Raw genomic sequence first — 27,747 nt, forward strand, 5'->3', positions numbered from 1 at the left:
GTTCTATTCTCCTAATTTGTTAGATTAAATTCAGTTCACTTTCAAAACCCCTTTAGGTTGATCTTCCAAAATTCTAACCCCTAGGATACTAACAACACTGATCCAATATACTCGTAGACTTCTGTTACTCTTTTATTGTTTCTCAACTGGTGCACTCAAAATTCTCCCTTACCATCATACTTTACAATTATCAACATTTCTCAAGTCTATCAAACTCAAACGACAATAGATCTCTTCTTGAATCAGCCCCAACTATACTACATTTTACAAATCAACCTAAAACTGTCCCTAGCAACATAAACATCTCTTTTCTTCCTTTTCTTCTTTTTTGGCTAGTGCTTTATTATTTTCTCAACGCTTACAACCTATTCTTATAAACGCCTATATTTTCTACTCCTAACAATAAGTGGGATTGTGCGGGATAATTCGCTAACGTGTGTAAATCTTGCCAACGGTGGTGGCCAATGTTCTTTATATTGGTTGATTTCGAGGTATTCACCTTGGCAGCCAGCATAAGGATGCTGGCGCTTGGATTCGGCTTCACAGCTCGGTGTACAACCTTTGTTAATGATGGCGGATCTTGCTGCAAGGTCTTTTTCTGACAAGTCAGTCACCTGTTTTGATTATATAAATACCCACACCTTTGTTGTATCGTAACTCACCGCATATTCTTTTTTTCATGCCCCTTCCCGAGTTGCATATGGGTCAATCCTTATGAAGTAGTCAAAAAATGGTGAAAATGGTTGCTCGACCATCTCCGAAAATTATAAAAATTTGAGTGTGACGAGCTGTGTGCATGAGAAGGTCAATAACCTCATTCACGTTTTCGTATGTGCAAGTGTTCCCAAATGGCGGCCATCTTTGTTCTCGGTGGAGTGCCAATTTTTACATTTGCGAGCGTTTACGAAAATTACAGTTGCTCAGGACGTACGAATCAGACGAACACCAAACGAAAACAGATGTTTACAGGAGAGACTGAGGTACACGGAGAATATAAAGTTTTGTGTCTAAATAAATATGCAGCGTTGCAAACCAATACATGAAATCACCAGAAAAACTACAGAAAATTACACTTTTAAAGGGGCAGTATTTTGGAATGGCATAAAGTAGGGGGTTCATAAGTTTTGTGTTGAATACTATTCCATGTAAAGAATCTGCAGAAATATCCACGGCTATGATACTACTGGCACCGTAGATTTATGGGGGTCCGAAAGTTGAAGTTTGTGATTTTGATGCCATTTTTGGGGTGTAATATCTCAGGAGGGCAAAGTGCTAAAAATTGCTGCTTATGCCACAAAGTAATTCTGTATATGAATAAACTATTGCAAGAAAATCATGACTGATATTACATGGATAAAAAAGTGAGGACAAGGTAAAAACGCGAAGAAAGCACGTGTGTGACGATGGTTGTATCCTCTCTCAGGGATTGATACCATCGATTCATTTTATGGTAAAACGAAAAAAAGTTTCTTTAATACATTTATGGACGCTAATGAGACAGTACTTGACCCTTTGTCATCACTAGGAACAGATAATTTTAATGAAGAATTCTGGAAGCATTTATACGCTCTATATACTTAAGAATCCCGAAGGTAACATCCCTGAAAAAATTGCGGTTTTGGTTTTTCACTAAAAAGCAAGTCGATGGATCGTGCATGCATCCAACACAAGATACTCTGCGTCCGGCCATAAAAAGAGCAAATTTTCAAGCTCTAATATGGCGTAAAGCAAATATTTCGAATCCTGAACTATTTCCAGTGACTGACTGGTTTTGAACTGTTAATGGGAAAGGGTAATATGAGCCAATAATGTGATATTCCTTGTGGACCTAAAGAGCTCCTCTCAGCAATGAACTTGAATCTTGGTTATGAGAGAGGTATGTCGAAGCAGACTATGCAGATATGGAATCTATTACTAGAATAATGCGAAGGGTAGATAATATACTCTCGTGAAGTAAGAAGGAACTGAGCACTGTCGTAATTTGATTAAGGGAAAGCCTTTGTTATGTGACTTCTTATTCTATTCTTTCGTGAACCAGTCCGTCCATCTTTCGATCTGCTGCCTATCGGTTGAACAGCGTAAAATTCCTGTGACGTGAAGGAACGAAAATCAGGAATTGTTTGTGTGTGTTTCCTTTGTCCCCTTTTAACTATTCCTTTTTTCTTAGTGCATTCTGAATGAGGTGTCAAGGTGTAGTGTAGTGTGTATTAAAATATTAAGAAGAATTAATGTTATGAAAATTGAAGTAAGAAGGACAACTTCGGATTCTGGAAGTGCCACGATGACTAACGTGTGAATTCACACCAGAAGACGAGTATCCTTTACTTTTCAGTAGATAAATATAATAAGAGAACACATGACTGGAGTATTTATTCCATGATAATTAAAACATATTTCTAAAATACTTATGAACATCTAGAGAATGAATATTAATATGGATCACATAATATAATAAATTGTAGGAATAGATGTAATAATAATTAAAAAATATTAATGGTTCCACTTGAGTGAAATATTAGATTTTGTGTTCTGTTCTTTTCCTTAAGTTTTATGTAACTATTTTAAAAATGATTTTGTCAAATGAAATATTTTTTTCCTTAAGAAAAATCCTTTTTTAAAAATTTTAACCAAAACGGCTACATTTACGTAAAAGGTGCTAGTAACATAATGGGTAGAACGTGCTTAGACCTTTCTTCTTTAAAAAAAAATAAATAAATAAAAAAAAAATAAAATCGAATGATTAGGAGCGAAGTTGTAAGGGGTTAAGCTAGCGATGACTCAACATTTCCCTCCACCCCCTCCCAGTCGCAGGTCTGACATGTCCACCATCACTTTTCTCATTCCCTACCTTATAAGGAACAAAATGATACCATCCACAATACTCTACCATTAAATTGCACACGGGGTGAAAAAAGTGACCATTAGAAAACTGACTATATAGCAATAATAACGCACGTGACATGGACGGAACAATAACTGTACGAAATACTTTAGTGTCTAGTAGTATGGTCATAATATCATGGATTTATGGATTTCGAATAAATAGAAAGAAAGATACAAGCGATTGAAAATTTGACTTTTACAAAAGCTTTTATTTCGAAAAACTGCTTAGATAAATACCTCACCCAATTGCATAGATGACTTTCAATTGATGTGAAGATTATATCGTTTACAGCAATTCGATACCTCAAACCCTTCTGAAGATGCGGCAAATAATGATCAACACTGTTTAAAATTACGTCATTCCGAAAGCTTGTTTTAATTACACCTACTAAAAAGGATTGTTGTATTATAGAAGCAAAAATTAAAAAAAAAAAAAAAAAGTTTTGAAATGTACCTACTAATACGTCATTTTAAGCAATGTGTTAAATGTAACCATATTTTTTTCAAATTGCAGTCAACACCATTATGATGTTTGTTCATTAAAAACCATCTGTAGAATTAGATTTAACAGTCCGAGTCTACGGTTCCATAGTTGTGCTGAGTAGATTATTGAAACTGGAATTGTGCTTATTTAATATTTCTGTTATTATTTTGTGCTATATATATATTTATTCCGAAACTTACCATTTTTCCCCTTTTTTTTCATAGGACAAGTTTGCCATACGAAAGGACTATTTAAATGGTAACGAAGTAACTCCTAAAATGAGGCTAGTTTTGGTAGAGTGGCTGATCGAAGTTCACTATCAACTTCACTTTCTTCAAGAAACACTTTATACAACAGTGTCGCTGGTTGATAGATATCTACAGGTAATGGACGTTTCCTTCCTGACCAAAAGTTGTCAAGACACAATCGTATAGAAGTAGTCTTCAATATACCACATACCAAAAATCTCAGAAAAATGTTTCTTAGTTACGGAGATATAACTCTTCAAACAATGCAAAAATGAGCTGCTTACGTCACGGCAACAGAAACAAGCGTTTTGGCATGATGTCATATTTCGGTTTCCCTCCCTGAACAGTGTTGAAAACTTCAGGGAATCCTTTCATATTGCAGCTTCTTACTGTAAACTACAAATAAATTTAGTGGAACAGTGAAAAAATAAGTAAAATACTTGCTCTATATAAAAGTAATGTGTTAATAAGATCTGTTGTTCGAATTGAAAATACATTAAAAATCATTTGTAATGTTCTATCATTACAAATATGATACACATAAGCAGTATTACTTTAATATTTTTGGTGTAATAGAGTAATAGTCTAAGTACTATATCAATTCAAATTAAATCACGGGAGCTCCTTCAAGGCTAAGCGGTTAGCGTACGCGCCTTTGGCGTAGGAGACCCGGGTTCGATTCCTGGCGGGAGCTAATGTTCGGATTCCACGTTAATCAGTAGGTCCCGTCTCATATAGCCTCACTGCTGAAAAGGACGGTAAACTCAAAATCAACTCAACTCAACTCAAATTAAATCACGCGCAGATTGAGAATATCTAAACCACCGTATTATAGCTTTTCCTTATTTTCAAAATTTGTCATGAATCTTCATGCTGTTTTAGTACGAGTACAAATAAACACTTTCTGCACCAAAAAGCTCTTAATGTCTTTTTGAAAAAACGTATTTTACTACATTCTTACATTCTATTTGGTGTACATATTAGTAATTGGTCACCCCACACCATTGCTACAACTATTCTTATCTCAATGCTGCAAGAATCGTATTACATAGCGTTTTATTATTATTATGTTTCTGCAAGGGAAAGGCTTTCGTGGTCACCGCGGTGATTTGAAGCTGTAGCGAGTAGAGGCAGACAGATGGTTATTCTGCTGAAAGTGTACCATGAACAAGAAAAGTGCTCGAAAGTTTTTCTTCTGACCTAAGCGCCAGTTCTCAAAGTATACACCATAATACAATTTGATACATGTGCCTACATAATTTTATTTTGGATTTAAATTATCTAGGCGCCAGACTCGTATTTCCAATCACCATGACTACTTGGAGTCCAGGAATTGTTTGAGCCTGAACAAGAGGAATACTGGCAGAAATTTATTATGAATTACGTTATTGTTACTTTGAAACTTCAATTTTTCTTTTCAATAATTCCATACGAAACAGTATTCTAAGCGTACGAACATAAGTTTATTTATATTCTTTCTCTAGTCAGCTCTAAGTGAGTAATGTTGGATATATGGTGGTATATTTGCAAAAAAATATATCTTGAAAAATATTGCGTTTTGTATGTTTTCGGAGGTCCAAAAGTTAATTTTACAAAAATCATAAAAGCAAATGTTTTTAAGAGCCCAACACTTTGGTTTGTCTCTGATGGTTTCCCATATATTCACTCACTAGAACAGAATATTGTATATATTACTCATGACATATTACAAATGTTTATAATGAGGGGGAAACAATGGATCAGTGCTCGCCTCTGGTGCGAATGGTTGCAGATTCGATCCCAGGTTATTGAGTTTGTGGTGGACATCACGTTTTTTCTAATGGTTATGGCGTTTCGTCACACATGACCATCACGCCAATTCTTTTATCACTCAGTTTCCTTAATCATCCGACTCTCTTAGCCTACGGACATAAACGTGGGACGTGAAACTAGAAATTTAATTTAATCAGTCAATGGGAACTGATTTGTTATTACTTTGCTGTCATATTTGTTTATTAGTTAAAATGTTCACTTATGTGTTCAAAACACTTCAGTCGATCTATAAATGTTCACTTGGATTAGTATAAACAATTTAAGAGTATGTTCCATTGGCTAAAGAAAACAGTTCGATAATAGCACTGGAAAATTCCCAGAAAACTCATGGACATAATTATCATCGTACTTTGTGCGTCCTAGTGTGGTATTCAGTAAACAATTTAGATTATTTTTTTCTTGGGAAAATTATTTCTAATGGATAAATTTCCTCTTGGTATCCCTCGAACTCACAACTACCTAATTCACGACGAACTGGTATATCAGAAATTAGCACTCAACTATCAAATCACTGCGCTTTTATATAGTTTTTGGTTTTCAAAAGATCCAATATATTTTAGACGAAAATTTTCTTGTAAGCCTTATATCTCGAGAACTACATATAGTATATCCAAACCAAAACTAACAATTTACTCAGTATGATGTGCTTAGTCCGTAAGAAATACGAAACCTCGATTTAAACACAGTTTAAAAATTTTGTGGCCCCTGATCCACAAAATTCAATATATTTCATACAATCACATTTTCTTGTACGCCCTATATTTTGAGAACTACATAAAGTCTAGCCAAATCGAAACTTAACAATTTACTCAGTATGGTGTGTTTATTCCGTAAAAGATATGAAAATTGGATTTACGGGCCGTTTAAAAAATTTGTGGTTCCTGATCCACAAAATTCAACATATTTCATTCCGTCAAACATTTTCTTGTACGCCTTATATCTGGAGAACTACATATAGTGTAGCCAAACCCAAACTATCACTTAACTCAGTATGGTGTGCATATTCCGTAAAAAATACGAAAATCCGATTTAGAAGCCGTTCCAAACTTTTGTGACCCCTGATCCAAAAACTAATTATTGGCCAAGATCGCAATCTTTTGATACAATTTTTGGATCATTTCTTAAATTCTTTGCTAAGATCGCAATCTTTTGATCCATTTTTGGATCATTCCTAAAATTCTTGTTTTCTGAATAAAATTCGCACTCTAAGGTCGGTTGTTGACCCAGACATGAGGACATTAGCGTATTAACTCCGACTGCAAACAATGCCTATTTACGTAAAGGCATTAAAAAAAATTACCATCATAACTGCCTTCGTATGTTTATACTTGTAGCATACATTTCAGCTTTTAAAAGAATGAGAAAACTTCGGTGAATACGTGTGTTCACAGATAATGATTGTGTTGTAATATTAAGGAAGGTAACATTAGTTAAATATGTAAGTGGTTCAGTTTCTTACACTTTCACTTTATTATTGAATAATACTTCAAAAATTTGTTAGATATTTTGTTGCATAATCTTGCAAATTAAAATACTGTAACACTGTCCTTAGCTATTCGACTAAATTCAAATAATTTACTTTTCAAAGAAACGTTATGTTTTGTTATTTTTTAATTATTCTTATTAGCAACGTCGTGCACACTTGAGAAACATGCATCATATCTTTTCCTAAGTTGTTTCCCTACTAAGACGCAGACATTTTTCCCTGAACCGATGGATGACATATAAACGTGGCGGTCATTGTTTTAAACGTACGAATAACATACCTAAGTTCAATCTCAAATTTCGACCAAAGGCCGTGGTGGCTCAGTGGTAGAGCGTTCACCTCTGGTGCTTGGGGTTCCTGCACAGTGGGGCAGAACTGAAAATTCCTGGCCAAAAATAGTTTACATGGGAAAATATGCAAATAGACTTGTTATAATATAGAGAATTGTTTTCCTCTCTTAAAAGAATAGTAATACAGTATTGTATAAACTTTGCATAAAACACACCAGTGGCGTATCGAGCTGGAGCGGGGGCACGACTTCCAATTTTCAAAGATGAAAATTAATTAATACTTTACATTTTTGTCCAATAAATATTGTACTTTACAAGAAAAAGAAATACTGTATTTTACAATTTGTATATATTTGAAAACTATACATATTTCTACAATATGTAGGTCTTCATTGTATGTTACATGAAGATATAGCAAGGAATTAAAAATTTCTCTTTTAAAATACGTGAAATCGATAAACGAAAAAGTCTTCTGTACAACAAAATATTCTTAATTGAGATGAGTGTTGTTTAAAGCAAATTACCTACGAACCATGCAGCACTTGACTTATGGAACATTGTACATATGGTGTATCACACATTGACCTCGCTGTCACTACCGGTGTCGACAGCACTAGCCTCCAGGTGCAGTAAGCAGTCCCAAAACCTCCTGTGACATCGCACTAGAGTTCTTCCTTCTTGGCAGTTTCCGTATGGACGAGATGATAGTATCTGATGTGAGAAGCAGCCTCAGAAACAAGTCTTCCATGGTGGCCACTCGAGATACTTTTCGCGTGTTATATTCACGAAACGCCTTGATGTCTTTATGTCGCGACTCCTGAGTCTCCTCAGATAGCTGGCCGATTGGGATCAGAGTAGCTGATATGATAGAAGGGTCGTCGATCAGAATTTTATGTGCAGTGATGGACATGTAATTCGAGTGGTACAGAGAAACATATAATTTAACTGTTTCGACAGCGTAAGTGTCGAACAAATTGTGGTCGATTTCATACCCGCTAGAAAGAGCTTACAAAATAGTCCCAAACTGTGTGATGAGTCTCTCATCTACTTTTGTTATCCGCGCTGTTGTTGCTGGATCCGGGAAAACGACGTGCTGTACTTCCGTCATTCATATTCCCTGAACCTCCTAGTTTTGGTGTGTCCACCCACAAGCCCAGTTCTTCCGGAAGCACTTCTGAATTGTGAGTTTTCTTTTGTTTATTTTGGCCTCGTTAGAATTTGTGATTTTCCACTTCACCTCCAGCTTGTAGGGCAGGTTTAAAATAAACTCCATGAACCTGATGCGTGCGTGGATAATAGATAGTCCAAATTCAAACGTCCTCTGATCCACAGTCCTCTTCAGACAAGTGTCAATATCGTTAAGAGAACTGGATGTCGCCGATCACACTAACACCTCAAAGTGGACGTTGTTTCTGTCACAGTGATACAAATGTTTCCGTCCACCATAGTTATTACTAATTTGTGTGCTATTTGTACTTCTTACCCTGATGATGTGGTGACTTTTGACTGCTGTACTTTAACATAACTAATTTTAAAACAATATCATATTCAGTGCATATTACATCATATAATCAGGCGGTTTCGTACACTTTCTCCGCTTCACTTTATATTTGTTTCTACTGTCGGATGGCTCCAAAGAGGAAAAACAATGCATAAAATATATTCTGTAGGCCTGTGCATTATAATTGTTTGACAGTCAATCGTTGCAATGTAAATGAAAAAAAGGTATTGGCCCGCAGCGCGGCAGCCATCCACAAAACAGAGCGACTTTCAAGACGTTTTATTTCGTAATTTGCAAACCGGTGTGTATCGGCATTTTATCTTATGTCATATCCAACACACCTTGCTGTGTCTTCCAGGGTAATGGCCGCTGTGGAACTAGTGGTACTTTTTTTTTTTTTTTTTTTTAAACCCTCCGAATGTCATTTATACTGAAGGAAATTTAGCTATTTCTTTGAGGTCATAGTTCCACATGCAATATGCACAAAGATGAAAACAATGGATGTTGTAGCAAACTACATACTGTGATGTACTTTCTGCCGAATGGAATTATTTTGCACAATTATATGACTTTGGTCAATTTGAAATTAAAAGTTTGTGATCAAAAATAACGTAAAATAGGTTCTAAAACTGGCCGAACTTTAATCCTATGGAAAATATAGTAGCATTTTCTATAATGCAAAATTATTCCAGTATATAATGCACTGACTATTTACGTTTCACGTAACAGTGAAAGTACATGTCCCCTTGAATTTCTAATTTCTTTATTTTTGGCCAGGAATTTACAATTCTGTCCCACTGTGCCCTGGTTCGATCCCAGCTCGCGCCAAGTGAACTTCGTGGTGGGCAAACACCGTGTACGTGGGATTCCTCGAGGTTCTCCCGTTTCCTCCCACTTTCTTTATTCCACCATTTCATTGATTTCTAATCATCACCGTCTTCTTTAGCCTAGCCGGCATAACTGTGGGACGTATAACTCAGATTTAATTTGATTTCATTTTTTTTTTTAAATTTCGACCAGCTAGTCAACACATGAGCGAGAGGAAATGCTTCCGGTAATCAGCTAGCTCTAAAGTATTATTTTATAGCAGTAAAAAAATAATAAGTGAAAATGTCCATTATACTAGAAAAAAGCTGAGATATAATCGCACACATACTAAAAGGAAGTACGAGTACACTGTAATGAGTTATTTCGTTAAATCGTCTTATCAAGTAGAGAGGGAAAGAACTAAGAAAAGGAAAAACACAGAACAGAGGGTTGGAAGTATAGGTTGATTTGAACCTGTCAGTCTGCAACAATAGAGCTCGAGCGATGTGGTTTGCGTGCAATAAACTTCTATGCTTTTTAGTAGGGTTTAACGCAAGAGCAGTGCCATGCTCATTCAGGAAAGTGTCTCGGGGGCTCTGGCCTTTCACGTGCAACGTTTTTAATTGGTTCGCAAAATTTAAACGCGTCCGAAAAACATGACACGAGCCTCACTCTGGGCGCTGTAGCACCACAGTCACGGATAAAAATATCGCAGCACTAAGAAAACTTGTGAAAGAAGTTCATCGTATCAGACACGAGAAAATAGCCAGTTCAGTTGTTTGCAAGCGACGTCCTCGAAGTTCTATCTTAATACTTGGTAAGAGGTCACATAGAGCTAAATCTGGAGAGAAGCCAGATGCGGTAAAATACGGACTCTACTTTCCTGTGAAAATTCTGAAATTTTCGCAGCTGTGTGTGGCCGTGTATTGTCGTTAAGAAGATATTAAAACGGTAGGATCTTTTGGTAGCCAGATTTCCAAGCTTCAAAGGCACTCGGAAGGTAATAAGTAATGTACCACTCTCCTATCAGTGTACGTCTACCATCTAATTGTATAATTGCTGCATGGTCGATCTTAACCCTAGACTACGCAAGGTATTTCAGGGTTGCCACAGACCGGGAAAGTCATGGAATTTGAAAGTGGTCAGGGAAGTCATGGAAACAAGGTCAAAAGGGATGAAAGTCATGGAAAATTGTTTGAAGATGTATGTTTTAAATTATTTTGCTGTTTTAATACTTTTTCACAGACTAAGTGGGTATCTTAGTAATGGTAGTAGTACATAGTTTTTGTTTGTGACAATAATGAGTCTTCTTGAAATTACAACATACCAACAGCCCTGATGACAGAAGAAGTAATATGACTTGCTGTTTTGCTGAGGGTTAATGTTGTAATGCATATAAGGGCTAGGGGGTGTTCACGACGAAGAGATCGCTGTGATATGGAAATGTTATTGCTATAATAAATATTTTTATTTAATTTTAGCTTTGACAGTTCTGAAAAAAAAAATATCTTTTTAATTATTTTGCTATTGTTTCACATAATATCTTTTTTCAGAATGATTAACTTAATGTTTTATTTGTTGTATTTTTGAGTAACATCACAATGGAACCAAAAAAATAAATAAAAAAAAAAAAACTACATTCAGCAACCAGTGGCTGGAACAGTCATTATATCCTGCATTTGTTGGATGGCTGAAGAAATCAGAGGACATACATCATGCGTATTGCAGCCTGTGCAAAAAGGACGTGTTCTTATCTAACATGGGAATAGCAGCAATCACATCCTATGCAAAGGGATTGGGTTACCAAAAGATGCTTCTTCTCAAGTCATCACAGCCGACAATAGGAACTTTTTTCAAATCCAAGACTAACTGCAACAGTGGTGAAAACAGTGCTGAACAAAGTGCAGTTCAAGGTCCTTCGACACCTACCAGTGACACAAACTCGCACAACGTTTTGTGAAGTGTTGCGCGTGCTGATATAAATTCTGCGGAAATCCGATGAGTTTTGAAAGTAGTTAAAGATAAATTGTGTCGTAACTCCTGTAAAAAGATTGGTGACGATTTCAGATCCATGTTTCATGATAGTGCAATTGCCAGCAAATTTCAACTGGGTAGAACAAAGTGTTCGTATGTTATAAATCATGGCCTAGCTCCATTCTTTGATACTGAACTGAAAGACAGATGAGATGCTGTGAGGACTTTGTGATTTGTTTTGACGAAGCCTTGAATAATGTCCAAAAGACTCAGTTAGATCTGTGTATTAGATATTTCGACACTAACAGGAACCTTGTGTATACAGTACTTGAAGAGCATATTTTTGAATGGAACCTCAGCAGGTGACATTCTGGGAGCCTATACGCGTGGCATAGCATATCTACCAAGAAGTGTGTTGTAAGTATCCATGGACGGACCTAATGTGAACTTGAGTTTCTTGAAGAAACTGAAAGAGAATATGTTTGCAGAAGATCCACATGGAAAGCAGCTATTTGTTATTGGCGTTTGTGGGTTACATGTCATTCATGGGTGTATTGGTACTGGAATGCGAGGAGTTGGTTAGAAGATGAACTTATTTCTGAGAGATTTGTACTATATTTTTAATAACTCACCAGCAAGACGTGGGGAATATACAGCAGTTACGGGTAGTTCAATGTTCCCTATGAAGTATTGCGCTACAAGATGCCTGGAAAATGAAAATTGCACTGAAAGGGCATTGCAAATATTTGAGGATGTAAAAAAAAGTACATTCATGAAACAAAACCATTAAATTCTGAGCCATACAAAAGGGTTACTCAGCACATGCGGGACCTCTTTTTGAAATGTAAATTGAGTTTAAGACCATCTCATGTGATTGCCAAGGCTTTTTGAGAAGATTCTAGACTTCGGATTCTCTCTCCATATTTGTATGGAGAGCTTTTGCATCTGTTGAGGGTCCTCATGGCTCGAGTTTGTCAAACCAAAAGTAATGGAAGAAGCTACTACTGTCAAGCAGCTGTATGCTGTACATATGGATAAAGAGTCAGATGCCTTGCTTCTTGCCTCCAAAGTAGACATTGGATTCGAGTGTGAAAAGTTTTTAAAAGAAGTCAAAGGTGAAAAAGTTGTCAGTGTTTTACAGTTTCGGAATGAGTGTAGGACATTTCTCATGAAAATGGTGGACAAGTTGAAAGAGAGATGCCCCTTTCAATATCCTGAAGTAAAAGGAACGTCTTGTTTTGATCCAGCAATTATAATGAACGAACCAGAGGTAGGGAAATCTAGAGCAAATGTTTTCCTTAAGAGACTCTCGAGTTTAAACAGAATAAGTGGAAGTGTTGCAAAGAAGGCAAAACATCAATATTTTCAACTGTTTTGAGGCAAACAGTTCTTTGAAGAACATGCTAACAAACTACAGCGATTAGATGATTTCTATGTACGTATTCTTCAGGATAAAAAGTATGCTAAATTGTGGCAAGTTGTAAAGCTCGCGTTAATTGTTTCACATGGTAACGCATCTGTAGAGTCTGGAATTTCGATCAACAAAGACTTCATAGTTGAGAATCAGGAGTTCAGTATCATAGCACAGAGAACTGTTTGAGGCCATTCAGTTTCACGGTGGCAGAGAACATGTAACCATTACAAGTAAAATGTTGGGATCTGTTCGAGCAGCAAGACAGAGGAAAAGAAAGAGAAAAATGACAAACTTAAAATTGCAAAGGAACTACAGAAACTGCAAGAAGAGGAAAAAGTTCATTAGGATGAAAGCCCAGATAGAAGAGGAAGCAGTTGCAGAGAAAATCCGACGGTTTGAGAACGAAGGGAAAAAGTGAACCACTGTTATTCATAACAAATTACTTAACACACAACAAATCATTTAGACTTCATAGTGAGCATTCAAGACAAGATTTTTTCTTGCACTCACACAAAACTTATTGTATCCAGGGAAGTGAATTATTGTTGTTTAAATCGCATGTTAAACATATACTTAACGAATCATTTAGGTTTCATAGTGAGCATTCAAGACAATAATTTATCTTGCTCTCAAACAAAACTTATTGTATCCAGAAAAGGGAATCATTGTTATTCTTTAAACGCATGTTAAAACACATACTTAACGAATCATTTAGACTGCATAGTGATAGTTTTCTTTCTTTCTCACAAAACATATTATATCCAAAGTTATATGCATGTAAATATATTTTTTAAAGTGTACAAAAGAAATAAAATAAATAAGGTGTGCGTTGGGCGGCAATGGGGATGGTGCAGGTCTTTAAAAAATATATATATGTATTATTTTAATTTTTCATCTAACGGTCATGGAAAATAAGTACAAAACAGCTGGAAAGTCATGGAAAATGATTTTAAAAATTTTGTGGCAACCCTGTCTTATTTTTCTGAAGGTAATGTATGAGTTTCAATGGATACACCGTCTTAGAATCCTCCCCCCCCCCCCCCCCAAAAAAAAAATCATATTTGTTTGGCTTCGACCTTTATATACTGTCGAAACCCACACTTTCCTCTGAATGGCACTAGTTGCTCGTCAACTATGGGACTCTCTCCGGGTAGATAAAACTTCCCTTGGTTAACATTTACTACCTCCCACAAACCTCTGAAGGCTGCAAATTTATCTTTTTCTCTTCTGGTTGGTGCATCATCAAACTTTATCATGAGATCAACGAATCTTTTCAGCTCCATTTTTGCTCAAAATGTAGGTGGTCCATATAAGCGACTCTATATAATATCCTTGGATTTGAGTAATTACTTTTCACATGTGCAGCCCCGATAAACAGCCCAACGAGAGCCTTTATTTCAAAACATTCACATAGCTTTGAACGAACTGTAGGACTTCCCGAAGCACAAACTTTCTCAGCCATAGTATTTGTATATTTCACTATTATATTTATTACATCGTCCGAAATGTACAGTCCAAAAGAATCAGCCGGAGTTTTCAACAACTTTAAAAGGGGGCAATTTCACTTCATTCATTGTGATTTTATGTTTAGGGATATTTTCTTTCAATGGAGGTTCTTTACTCCATACACTACCGTCTCTTCCAAAGAAAGAATTACCCACATTACATAGTTTAGGACTCTCGTCATTGTCACTTTCGTCACTGTCAAGACCTACTTCGTCGGACTCTTCACTTCCTACACTAACGTGATCAACTTTACTATCCGTTTCAATACAATCACTGCCACCATCAGAATTAACATGTTCTAGCAAGGCAGCAAATCATCAGACAATTTCTGTCGATCCATCTTACACATAAATACTGTCACTACAATTTACTTAATTATTATTTAATTATTTAATTTTCAAGGTTCCACTTTGTAGAACACCTTGCATAGCATGGAAACATGGAAAGGAACTAATAAAGAATAATTAAAATGTCATTTTTGAATTCAGCTCTTCAAAATCTGTATAGAATAGCTACTGCAGATTTCACTGTGCACCTCTTAGATATATTTTTTAAAAATTTGATATACAAAATTAGCAGTTACTCATTTGTTTTCAATTTTCTACTTTTTCTATACAGATTTAGAAATTTGTACTGGTGATTTTAATATTGGGAGGGAGTTGGCGATATTACCTAAGGACTCTCATTCAGTGTAATTTTTTAAACTTTTTTTCTGATAAACATTTCTTTCTTTAGGCAAACAGGAATGTATCGAAAAAAGAACTGCAGTTAATAGGAGTGGTAGCGATGGTTATTGCCAGTAAATACGAAGAAATGTACATTCCTGAACTTCGTGACTTTATATATCTTACTGCAGACGCTTATAGCTTAACTGATATTATTAATATGGAAAGAGCTATGTGCAAGAGTTTGAACTTCGAAATCGGGAAACCAACTACTATAGCATTTCTAAGAAGAAACAGCAAAGTTGGCCAGGTAAGTAGTTTCTTAGTGAATATATTTGCAATATTACATATACATAAACTACTTGCGTTTCTCAGTTAATATATTTGCAATATTACATATACTTAAACTACTTGCGTTTTACTGTTCAAGTTAAGTGTCTCCTTTGTTAAATATGAGATGAACCATCATATTAAAGCTTCTGTGCGTCGGAATCGCTTACGTGTATTATATAAAGAGAGATTGTTGTTCTTGGATTGCCTTTGAATAGTTGCAGGAATTAAGTTCACACACAATCCGAGCGTGTATACAACATGAATGATAAACAAACTTTATCCTGGGTTGGTAAAGAACTTGTTTTTTCCTCCTGTTTCTGAATAGATGCTTTCCTGAAGTATGGATGAAGTAATTTTGTCCCTTCCAGTAATAACCAAGGTACATTGAGTCAAAAGTTAATGTTTTAATTCTAAATGGTGTGACTGCTAGGTGAAGAAAGCATAGACCAACATAGTGCGGCAACTTCAAATCGAGATTGACTTTTTTTTTTTCCTCTCAACATGTAGCGTAGCTGTGCAAGTGAGCTTTGGTGCAAACAAAAAAGGAATATTTCATGAGTAACTGATACCAAGTTCATCGATCTTGACGGACAGTTGTATATGTAGACGTGGTGAGTGTAGACAGGTTGCTAAACTGTGTCGAGAGTTCAACATAGAACAAAGAGCGAACATCGAGTTTTGTAGGCGTCTGGATAAAACTGCTACAAAAACTTGTCAAATGTTGCAACAAGTGTATGGGGCCACTTTTTTATCCCGTGCACATCTATTTGCATAGCATAAGCGTTTCAGGGAGGAAGACCACTAACATGCGGGCTCATCAAGGACATCGAGAACATTTATCACGGAAGACCGAAATGTGACACTGCAAGCCCTTACTGAGGAATTACACGTGAATAAGGAAACTGTGCGGCAAATAATAACCAAATCTTAACAAGGAAAAGGTCTGTGCTAGTCTTGTGCCTAATTTCTTAAATAACCAACAAAAGGACAGGGTTGATCACTGCAAAGAATTGATTGCCACCGCCAATATGGACCCTAACTTTCTTCTGAATATCGTGACTGGGGATAAGGCATAGGTTTTTCAGTTATGACCAGTCGACAAAACGTCAGAGTAGAAATTTCCTGCGTCAATCAATATCCAAAATCAATTTTAAAAAAATGATAGTAAGGGCATTGTGCATATGGGATTTTTGCCTACAGGACAGACAGTTAATGTCTCATTTTACCATGAGCTATTGAAGCGGTTACTGCAACGAAATTGTATATTTAAGCCCCTAGTATCGGGGTGATGTTCAATGGCGTCGTCTTCATGATAATGCTCCAAGTCACAGGGCAGTGATTGTGCAACTCTTCATCCCAGAAGGCGATGTATGTGTTGTCCAACCCTCCTTATTTTCCAGATCTTTCCCCGTGTGATTTTCTATTTCCTAAACTAAACTCAAGTCTGTCTGTAACATCATTCCACAAAAGGACTACCAGCAATTCTTTATGCACTGATGGCCAGGGCGCAATGATTTAGGGTCGTACTTAGAAAGTTTCCTACCTTAGATCATTCAATGTTCACTTTCTCTCTCTCTCTCTCTCTCTCGCTCTCGCTCTACAGTATCAGTCTCTATTTTAAATTGCCACACTGTGTAAGTCGTTTGTTTTCGCGTAATAAGCTTCCTTATTTTCGATCAGTTTACTCGTTTAAAAGTTTCTTGTTTTGGATATTTAGACAAAAATTAAAATTCCATTATAATGTTTATAGTTAGAACTAAATATTTGCCACCGTAAGTTCTGTATGGAGCATATTTCTTTGGAACGCGCCGGAAACAAATGGTATCGATATAAGCCATGCTTGACCCATCTTGACCCAATTTTTTGTCTTCCTCGTGTTGTAACTGACGAGAGTCTATGGCAATGTATTTTGTACATGCAATTTACTAATCTTTAGTTATATACAGCTTAAAAGTCGAGAGAGAAATGCATAGTTTCGTAAATGATTGAAATATTTTGAATTTGGTATACTAAGGTATTCCACAGCTGTGATTGGAGCAGGTCACAGCACGCAAATGCTTAAATGTAAACTCTATTGATGACCCGATAAATGTCGACTCTCTAATCCAACTCATCTTATTTATTCCCAGTATGATTGTGTCAATTTTATAAATAACGGCTCCAATTCTTAACTTGAAATCAGCAATATCTAATAATAGAATATCACAAAAAAGTTATTTCAATGAAGCGTTTCACAAACTAGTCTGGAGAACATAAGTAATTCCTGAGGTATGCCCTTGTGATTCTCTTAGATTGAACATTAGTTTATTTAAAAATTAAAATAAATAAATAATAGAATTCAAGTGAATTTAATATCACGATATAGTTGAGAATCTCAGGTGTATATATTACACAAATCGTAGTAGCTTATATAGATGAATTATTATAAATTAATCTTGATAGCCCTCAGTTATTTTAAAAAGAAAAGCTAATATGTATTTTCTTCTGTTAATACAAATGTCAAATTAAGGCAATTTTAATTAATAGTCTTTTAAAAATATAATTATATTGGTATATGCTCAAAATATTAAAGAAAAAATAACTTTGTTTTCGTACGGGACAAGATTGGAGTGGTCCATGAAACAGCCTGACTGATAAAAATGGTTCCCAACTGTAAAATGTTTGAGAAACGCTGGCTCACATGCTGTTAGATCAGGAAAGTGAGGAGGCATTTTGTATCCACTTTTTTGATGACATTTTACGTGTTTGGCACTGATAATAATCAGTTTTTAAACATTGTAGTAGCGATCTTCATCACTTTCAAAATATGTGTAGCAATTTGGTTTCGTAAACCGAGGATCAGAGAATTGCTGTTTGGTTACTGAAGTACATTGTTTAACATCTTGTTTTTAAAATTGTCTACGATCTATTATCTTTTAGTGATTTTAAAGCATCTCAGCTAAAATTCGATATTAACATTTATCCTGATGGGCATGTGAGTAGACTACCTTTGAAATACGTAACTCCCCTAGCAGATGGTATAGAAGTGAATGGGAAACTAGTCCGAAGCCGGCCAAAGAAGTGGGGAAATTGTGTTAAGAATGTTGTGGTGCAGTGTCGGATATGATACAAGGTAGAAACAACTAGAGGACAGCGATTCGAGAAGCCGATTCCAACTAATTGGGAAAAATATTAGAAGAGGAAATTATCCTGATAACGAATTCATATTCGAGCCTTTATTTCTATCAAATGCTGTATTGTATTTCATTTTATGTTTAACGAGACAAGATTAAATATTGTAATATATCCAACTTTTGTTTTTAAAACAATTCGTATGCAGTATTTCAATTTTATATGTGATAACTAGACCAGTCAACATGATCGTGGTATAGATTTTTTTCCTGGAAAATATAATAAATTTTGTCTTATCCCACTTAAAATAATTATTTATGAACGATTTTAGTAGTAGACTAGCCCTTGGCTAACTGGGGACCCCTCCTCCAAACCCCAACGTTTGCTCGGCCTACGGCCTCGCATCTCTTATATATCAATCTTTGGATCAAGAGTGGATTACGTGCATTTGCTCTTAACATTTCCTGAATTTGGCCCAGCTGGGGGCTTCGCCCCCTGTTTCCCGTGTTTACTCGGCCTAGGGCCTCACCTCTCTTTTACCCACAATTCTACGAGATTTTAAGTTTCTTTTTGTATTTCAAGTATCTAAAAGATAAGATTTTGTATCCCAAGAAAACACCCTTTTAAATAACATGGAAATTTCTTAATTCGCCCTTTAGACCCCTTAAAAACTAAAAATATTTACTTTTGGCAATTTTGCTGTCGGTTGGTCCGGGAAGGCTACAATCATGCCAAATTTCATCGTTCTAATCCTGCCGGAAGTGCCTAGCCTAAACATTTAGGGGTGTAGATGTCTCATATAAATAACATGGGAAAGATTTTTCAGTTTCCCATAAAACCACTTTAAAGTTGGAAATTTTTACTTTTAGTGATTTTGTTAAATAATTCTATAGAAAACGTACAAGCATATCAAATTTCAAATTATTATTCCAATTCCAAGTACTTAAAACATGAGATTATAAGTAAAAAAAAAATAAAAAATAAAATAAAATAAGAAAATAAAAAGAAGACCCATTTAAATAACATGGGAATTTCATCCCCCCTTTAGATCTCCTAAAAATTAAAAATATTCACTTTCGGCAATTTTTCTGTGGGTTAGTCCCGGAAAGCTACAACCATGCTAAGTTTCAACTTGTTAAGAGTTTGTAATGTCTGATTCAAATTATGATATTACAAAAATAAAAAAATAAATGATTCGTGCACTTACAATTATCAAACGAGAAAATGTTTCCGACGTTTTCTTCGTTTGTATGTGTGAAATTATCCAAATGTAGTGTTGAGAAATCCTTTTCTAAATGAAGCGTTTTCGATTTGTAAGTAACTGACACTGCAGATACATTTTATTTGTTTGTACTAACACACGAGTATGTACTACAGAAACAGAGAGAACGTAGTTGCATTGCTTTTTGCTCCAGATTACAGCTGAACCCCTTATAACGAATTTGATCGAACGCGAACTAAATTCGTTAAGGGTAATTCTCATATATATATAATATGTTCTGGAGATCTCCTTTTGATAGATGTGTATTTAAAGCCAATTTTGAAATTAAGCGTGTCCTGAGAAGCATGATTGAAGAAACCAGTTATGATCATATTAAGGTTATCATTTGAATCGGAGTTTGAAGTATATTTTCGGAGGTGCGTTTTTGGGTTTTATTAGTTGGATTTTTTTTATATGAGTTTTACTCTTCCCGAGATTATTTTATTTTAGGGGACTGAGGAAAATTCCGACAACTATGTGTTATACATGTTCAACTCCTATATATATATATATATGAGTTGTATTGTTTAACGATTATTTTTATAGCTTATTTTAGCCCCCCTTCCCCCCCACACACACACGTATATAGGTAGTAAATTGTAATTCGAAGTAATCTTAAAATTATGTATGTTTAGCGTCATTCATTAAGTAGTCTTTTGAGAAATCTCCATTTCTGTCGCCTTCCTACCTTTAACCCCTACTTTTCCAAGTTGACCAAATTTGGATTTAGACTCATTTGGACCCTATCATAATCCTTCACTAATAACGGAGGTACTTTCACCGTTGTGGGAGGTACTTTCATCTGTTGCACAGTTAAGAAATCATTTGGGGAATCTTTATACTATGCTAGACCGATTTGTCTCCGCACGTACAAAGAGAAGCGGAGCATTGCACGTTCAGATAGAATTTTAACCCAGCTTTTCACTGCGAACGTACTTAAGTATTTGTTGTTAAACAAATCTAGCGAAGTCATTGTAATAGCTAATTTCAGTTTTACTGTAGGGAAATCAGAATGTTAGTCATGTTTAGGTCGGTCGTCTTCTTCCTGTACGATAATCAGGATAATGCTAGGTGATATTTCTAGAGAGATTGTCAGTTTAATTTTTGCCAACGTACAGAATGCAGTTGTCTCAGTTGACAGACACTAAAGTACTAGAAACAATTTAGACTAAAAATACAAATTTAACTTTTAGTATGTAGGTTGATTGTAAGAAAAAGAAATTAGTTCTTTGTCTACAGAGATTGAATTTATGTATACATGTTTGTGATCATTTCTTTCTTCTAGATTGAACCGACCACACACATTCTTGCCAAATATTTCGCAGAAATGAGCCTTCTTCATTACGACTTGTGCCATTGTAAGCCATCTGAAATTGCAGCTGCTGGACTGTGTTTGGCTTTGGGGTAAGGAAAAAAGTATCTTTAAAAGGAAAACTGAGCTTTATCAGGAATTGCTGTAAATTACTTAGAAAGATGTTATAGCGAAAGGAAATGTAGAATTTAAGCTTTCAAATATCTCTTTAATTTCATATAAAGTAAGCTTGCAATATCTTTAGTTTTAAAGGAAGGGAAAAAAAAAAAACTGGTTCTTTACGGAATGGCAATTTTGATTCGTACATATTCAAATGTCAATATCAGTATACCTTTCCTAATGACTGTGAAGTACATCCGTACTAATTAATGGGTTTTCGCAGAAAACACTTTTTATATTTGAAGTGCAAAAACTATTTGATTCGTTTCCATAGTAAACAGTTGTTTAGTAACACTCCATTTCGTCACCATCGCTTATGCTAGATATGGGCTAATTAGATTACCCATAAACTGCTGAATTTGTCTCCTATAAATTATTTTTTCGGTGCACTGTTAGCCAGTAGTTTCCCCCGACTGTTTCCATCCACAACCTATTCCAGCCGAAAAGTGAATATCAGGTAAAAGACGGGAGTTCTGTCCTTAACACCACATATTAAAAAAATAAAATAGTAAAGAGAATAACTGACTTAAACTTTTAACAACCTATAAATCACGTTATTACTTAAAATGAACTTTGTGACAATCTTTGAGAGAAAAAGATGACATTGGATTGAAATGCAATTATTATTGGATTTTATATTTTTGTAATAGAAAAAAATTATAAACACTAAAAAAATTATAAACACTGTATTGGAGGCGGCATTACAATAATAAAACTAAATACTTTGCTTTTGATTTTTTACAAGTTATACGAAACCTATTGTTTAGTGGCTTTTGAAATTTAACTTTGATATATTGTTTTGGCAATTAACTTTTCTTTTTATAAATAACTTGTATAAATTGAGAAAGAATAATAGTTGGACTTCAGTTATGTCCTCTGGCGCTCTGTATTACTTTTTGATTGTACTCACGCGATTGCTATACAACATGCTTGCATTGGCGGTGTTGCTGTTCCAAGGGCGGGTCCTTAGGGAAGTTTCATCAACAAATATCTGCTTCAAGTTACCAGTTATCTCATAACAAAAGTAGCATTTCCACGTTAACGATCAAACGCTATTCCATTAGCCAACTGAATAAGCAATGCTATATTAGTACAAATCGACTTGCAACAGCTCGATTAGTTTGACCACTTCACTGTATTCTTGCAATCCAAAGTCCAAACTGCAACTATATATACAGTTTCGCTTTCGTGCTTTAGCTTTATTATTTCAAAATGTTAACTAATACGTCTGACTAAATCTTACACGAAATAAAGTAAGTTCATATTAACATTGATCAAAAATCTCTTCGTTTTACGTATAAGCAGTCAAAAATGTGAAAATTCAATTTTAAAGCGTCCTAGCTATGGAAGCTATGAAAGGAGATTCAATGCATTACTTAGAAGCAGGTAGGAGTTCTAATTCATGTTTCAGAGCCATCCGTTACTTACAGAACAAATTTTATGGCTGATGTGTGCATACCTAAAGATGCGCTCCAAAACTCAAGATTTCTTCTAAAGAAAACTAGTCTTGCTGGTGGCAGAGGATTCTGAAACATGAATATTTAGATAGAAAGTATACTGATCTGTTACTCATTAAACCGCTTTTAATAGGCCCCATAGTTTCCAAGGTTTTCAATAAAACAAAATTAACTGTCCCGAAGAAAGACTTTCGGGACGCCTGTTTGTCCCGGTTTTCCTTCTTCAGACTGAAAAAAGATTAACTCGCAAGAACTAGTATGTCTCATCTAAAAACGGAAGGTTTTCGGAAGATTTCTATAACCAATTAATTTTACTTAACAAACAGGGAGTTTGAAATCACATCCATTCTTTCTTCCTATGGTTAGTTTAGCTCCTAGAGGGTTAAAAAATATATATATATAAAAAATAATAACTGTTCAAGAGGGCACATACGTAAATGATTCCTTAAATATCACTCTCAATAGAAAAGAATGTATTTTTTCCTTGTGACGGGCTTTACTAATTATTTTATATTTACATCGGCAGCGCAGAACTGCTTCATTATTGGAACTTGAATCAACAATGACGATATTTCTCTCAGTCGCTGCATGTTAACTGCATTTAAACAATCTATTTCGTCCTGTCTGCCGTCTTCTTAAGCACAATTTCTTCTGAGAACTGAGTTGTCTTAAATATATTTTCCCATGTGTGGATAAATTTTTCTAAAAATGTTGTGCACGCATTCAATAATTTTAGATTTTTATTTTTCCTTTATCTGAGATTTTTTTTTAAAGTAATTTTCAGGCTAAAATTCCATCACAACTTACTCTAGCACAAGTGTGGCAGTTAAACATATAAAGGTGTGTCTTGTTTAATTTTGATACTGGATTTTGTTTTCTGCCAAACTTTTGGAGAGCCTGAGTAAATCTTTCAAGAGATTGTTTTTATTTATTGTTCTGAATTTAGCGTAAATGTATTTTTTCTTGGGGTATTGTATTTCTTTTAGGGTAGTGTTCGTCTCAGTGATGACGCAACCAAGAAAAAGTCTCTTCAATCATTAATGAGAGAGAGTGTCGTAATGGGCACAATATTTACGACCTGTTAAACACAAATCGGAATTCGAAACAAGGGACGTCAGGCAGCTGTTCTTACATTTGCCTTTTCACATTCTTTATACAGCCCTTGTGGGGCTTAATTTGTGTTAACTATGTATAGAATGAACTGGAAAATAGTGAGTAGTAACCGGGAAAAGACAGGTTATTAATTGACTCTGATCAAATAAGTAGAAAACCTGACCTTATATATAGCCTGACATTGGTGTCCCAGTTTTTCGTTTACAAAATCTAGCAACCCTAGGTAGGAGCATCTCCCTTGACAGTTTGAAATCTGTTTATTGTTCATAACTGCCTTGGGAAATTGAAACCAGGTAGTTTGACACTAAAATCATAAGCGAGGAATTTGTTTGAAGCTCCGGAATCGGTTGTACGCCTCAGTTGAACGTAGTTTCCCTTTGAATAAGAACTACCTTGGACTCTGGAACTCACTAAAGGAATAATTAACACTTCTGACCAGAGTATACACACTTCTTTATTAAAACTAAAACACAGTGAGGTTTCGACAACTTAACGTTATCTTCATCAGATCGAATTACTGTCTGATGAAGATAACGTTAAATTATCGAAACCGTTACACTGTGTTTTAGTTTTAATAAATAAGCTTATATACTCTGGTCAGAAGTGTGAATTGTCCCTTTGGGTTAGTATGATGCTGCACATTGTAGGGAGGTATTGTCATTGCTTACCTCGAAATAACTAATGCATGCAGGAAGAAATGCAAATGGCAACTGGAAACAGGTTCTTTAGAGGGAGAATGTAAAACAAGCTAAGAAGAATCATTTGAAAGAAAGAAAAAGAGCTACCGCAACACTCGAAGAGCTGAAGAAAATAAATAAATAAGAAATCCTTCAAGTCGGCAAAGAGGTAAATTAATGAAATTGATGAACAAATTAAAGATTTAATAGAAAATTCCTGTAATATGTTGGAAAATGTTCGTAAGTAGAATGAATTAGCAATTGTTTCTTACAAAAGTTTGTACACAAACACTCCTTTTACGTATTTTTATGTATATTTTGTCACGTATTTGTGTTGTTTTTATATTTTGGAATATACGAAAAATATAGCAATTGTATTAAAACATATGGGTGCACAGGAAGTCTATATGAGGAGATGAAAGCCATCAAAAATACTTGGAATTTGAAATTAGCGTTCCTCCTAGTGATTGCCATATAATAACAGTAGCATTTTATACTCGTCCCATCTACGAAAATCCAAAGATATTTTGCGAACAAATTTGTAGCCACCTCACAGCATTTATTTAATTTCACTAAAATATAGCCTGAAAAACTTGGAAAAATCAGAGAATTTTCTTTCTTCGAAACAGTGGACAACCTGCACAGGTATTTTAAAGAGTGTATTAAAAAAAAAGTATAATTTTCGCAAATACCATTTGATCTCTGTTGATATGAAGAAAATGCGATATATAAAATATTAATGAATAGTCAAAAAATAAGTTATAAGTTGTATAATATTTTCGTTCCATTATTTGTTAGATAAATTTGAAATTACGCATAATTATGTAAAAAAAAAAAAAAAAAAAAAAAAAGAAAAGAAAAGAAAGAAATGGGTCGTTTTAATTATTACTAATTTGTTTTATAGTTTCGGCAAGATATCAGTGCTTTTATCAGAGTTTGTTTCTCTGATAAAGGCAATGATATCTTACCAAATTGTAACACGGGTTAGTAATAAGTGTTTGGTTTAGTCATATTTATTTGTAATTAAATTAATTTCTTTAGCATATGATCGATAATAAATAAATAAATATGAGAGGATTTAAGTGTTAGTATCCACTTTATTAATCCTTAGACACCCTTTTCCTACATAATTGCAGTAGATTTGATTTTTATAAATAATTTAAATGTATATGCCTAATGTATACTCTTTCATGGTAACTGGAACAGTTTCTCCTCTTTCCAGGATTTTGAAGAAAAATGATCTCCCCATTTCGGATGTTTGGACGGATACATTACAACAATGTTCCAATTACAAATACGAAGATATTTCAGATGTGATATGTACAATGGCAGCTATGTTCATTCATGCTCAAACTAATAAGCGTTACCAGGTATTGCATATTTTTTGAAATTTTTGTAACTTAATTTTTGTGCAGTTGTTTTAAATGTGGATATTTTATAACCTATTTAATTCTAAATGATAGTGGCTGTCCTATTAAATCACAAAACTTTATTGTAAATTTAAATACTGGTTACTGTAGCATACAAAGAGTGGACACTGTGCCCACCGGTGAAGACCGTAAATAAGCCTAGATTTTATCCTGGAATAAGCCGTGAAGTTCATTGTCAAACCTTGAAACTCGAATATTTTCAAATTAATAGATAAACTTTATCAGAAAATAAAAATAGTAATTTTAAGTTGCGGAACTGTGAAATTGAAAAAGGATGGACCGTGAAAAGGATGTGAATTGGGTGTAGTTTCAGTTGGAACCGTGGTGAAAAGCACAACTAGATGGAGAATCGAACTCGGGTCTAAGGGGGCGTGGTGGCTCAGTGGTAGAGCGTTCACCTCTGGTGCTTGGGGTCCCGGGTTCGATCCCAGCCCCCGCCAAGTGAACTTTGTGGTGGACAAACACCGTGCTCGTGGGTTTTCTCGGGGTTCTCCCGTTTCCTCCCACTTTCTTCATTCCACCATTTCACTCATCTCTCATAATCACCGTCTCCTTTAGCCTAACCGGCATAACCGTGGGACGTAAAACTCAAAGATTTCATTTCGTTTCGAACCCGGGTCTCCGTGTTCATGCGTTAACCACTATGCTTCCCAGTCCGCTTCTCGAATAGCCATACATTCTATTACCTTGAGATGTGTATATATAATTGAATTCGCACCTATAGAGGAATTGAGAGCTAAAATCGCCTATTTCCTTCATTTACCGTATTGTAAAATTCTTCAAGTTAGGGCAAAGCTAAAATGGTACACGGGAATTAAATTTCCAATCACCTTTTATTATAAAAAATTCCTCCTGTATATCGTAATAAATAATTTCAGTTCAAATATTACGTTTCTCTTACATATTCGGTGAGTTTGTGGGTACCCAGACACCGAGCGACCTAGAGAGGAGGATAAAACTCAGACCAGGTGTCCTAAAGAGTGGTGAAGTGTCTGGGAAGACCAGACGTCCAAGCAAAGGAGCTTTCAGAGACCAGGCGTCGTAGGCAGTAGAGGTGATGATCAATCGGTGAAGATTGATGCTTCCTACGGTGTTGTGGCTTCTTTTATACTAAAATGTCGTCTGACTTCGTTGAGATTGACGATAATTAAAAATAGACCTCGTTTAACGATAGTTGACGACGTCTTCTTGGTTGTCGTGTGAAGTTGTTACAGCCAGCACCTGTAGAATCTTGGAATACGTAAGATCACTACATAGTTTATCAAGCTAGAGTTTAAGCAGGGACGGCTCAGTGGTAGAACGCTTACCTCTGTTGCGTAGGCTCCCTGGTTTGATCCCCGGCCAAGTAAGTGTGGTGAACAACATCATGTCCGTGAAGTTCCTCAGGATACTCCCATTTTCTCATTCCATCAATTCTTCCATTTGGGACCGCGGTGGCTCAGTGGTAGAGCGTTCACCTCTGGTGCTTGGAGTCCCGGGTTCAAAACCTGCTCCCGCCAAGTGAACTTTCTGGTGGACAAACACCATGTGCGTGGGTTTTCTCGGGGTTCTCCCGTTTCCTCCCACTTTTTTCATTCCACCATTTTCATTCATTTCTCATAATCACCGTCTCCTTTAGCCTAACCGGCATAACCGTGGGACGTAAAACTCAGATTTCATTTCATTTTCTTCCATCATTATTCACTTGCCGTAATCATAGTCTCCCTTGATATAATACTGTATGCCTAAGGACATAATCGTAGGACGTTAAACGGAAAGATTTCCTCACTTCATCTGGAATTTTAAACCCTTTTGCATTTTTAGTTGAATGCAGATTTATGCTAT

The 27,747-nt window shown here is 35.5% G+C and overlaps 1 protein-coding gene across 1 annotated transcript in view; it reads left to right on the forward strand.

Annotated features, from left to right (window-relative positions):
* The window catches only part of LOC145677139 (G2/mitotic-specific cyclin-B-like), a 62,148-nt gene that overhangs the window by 26,747 nt on the left and 7,654 nt on the right, over positions 1 to 27,747 (forward strand). The window contains exons 4-7 of the mRNA XM_081747785.1: positions 3,592 to 3,750; positions 15,141 to 15,380; positions 21,061 to 21,179; positions 25,716 to 25,863. Coding sequence (XP_081603911.1) covers positions 3,592 to 3,750; positions 15,141 to 15,380; positions 21,061 to 21,179; positions 25,716 to 25,863 — 666 coding nt within the window. The remainder of the gene's footprint in view (positions 1 to 3,591; positions 3,751 to 15,140; positions 15,381 to 21,060; positions 21,180 to 25,715; positions 25,864 to 27,747) is intronic.

Source organism: Thermobia domestica, chromosome 2, assembly GCF_964235325.1.
Source record: "Thermobia domestica chromosome 2, izTheDome1.hap1.1, whole genome shotgun sequence".
In the NCBI taxonomy this organism is placed as follows: Eukaryota; Metazoa; Arthropoda; class Insecta; order Zygentoma; family Lepismatidae; genus Thermobia; species Thermobia domestica.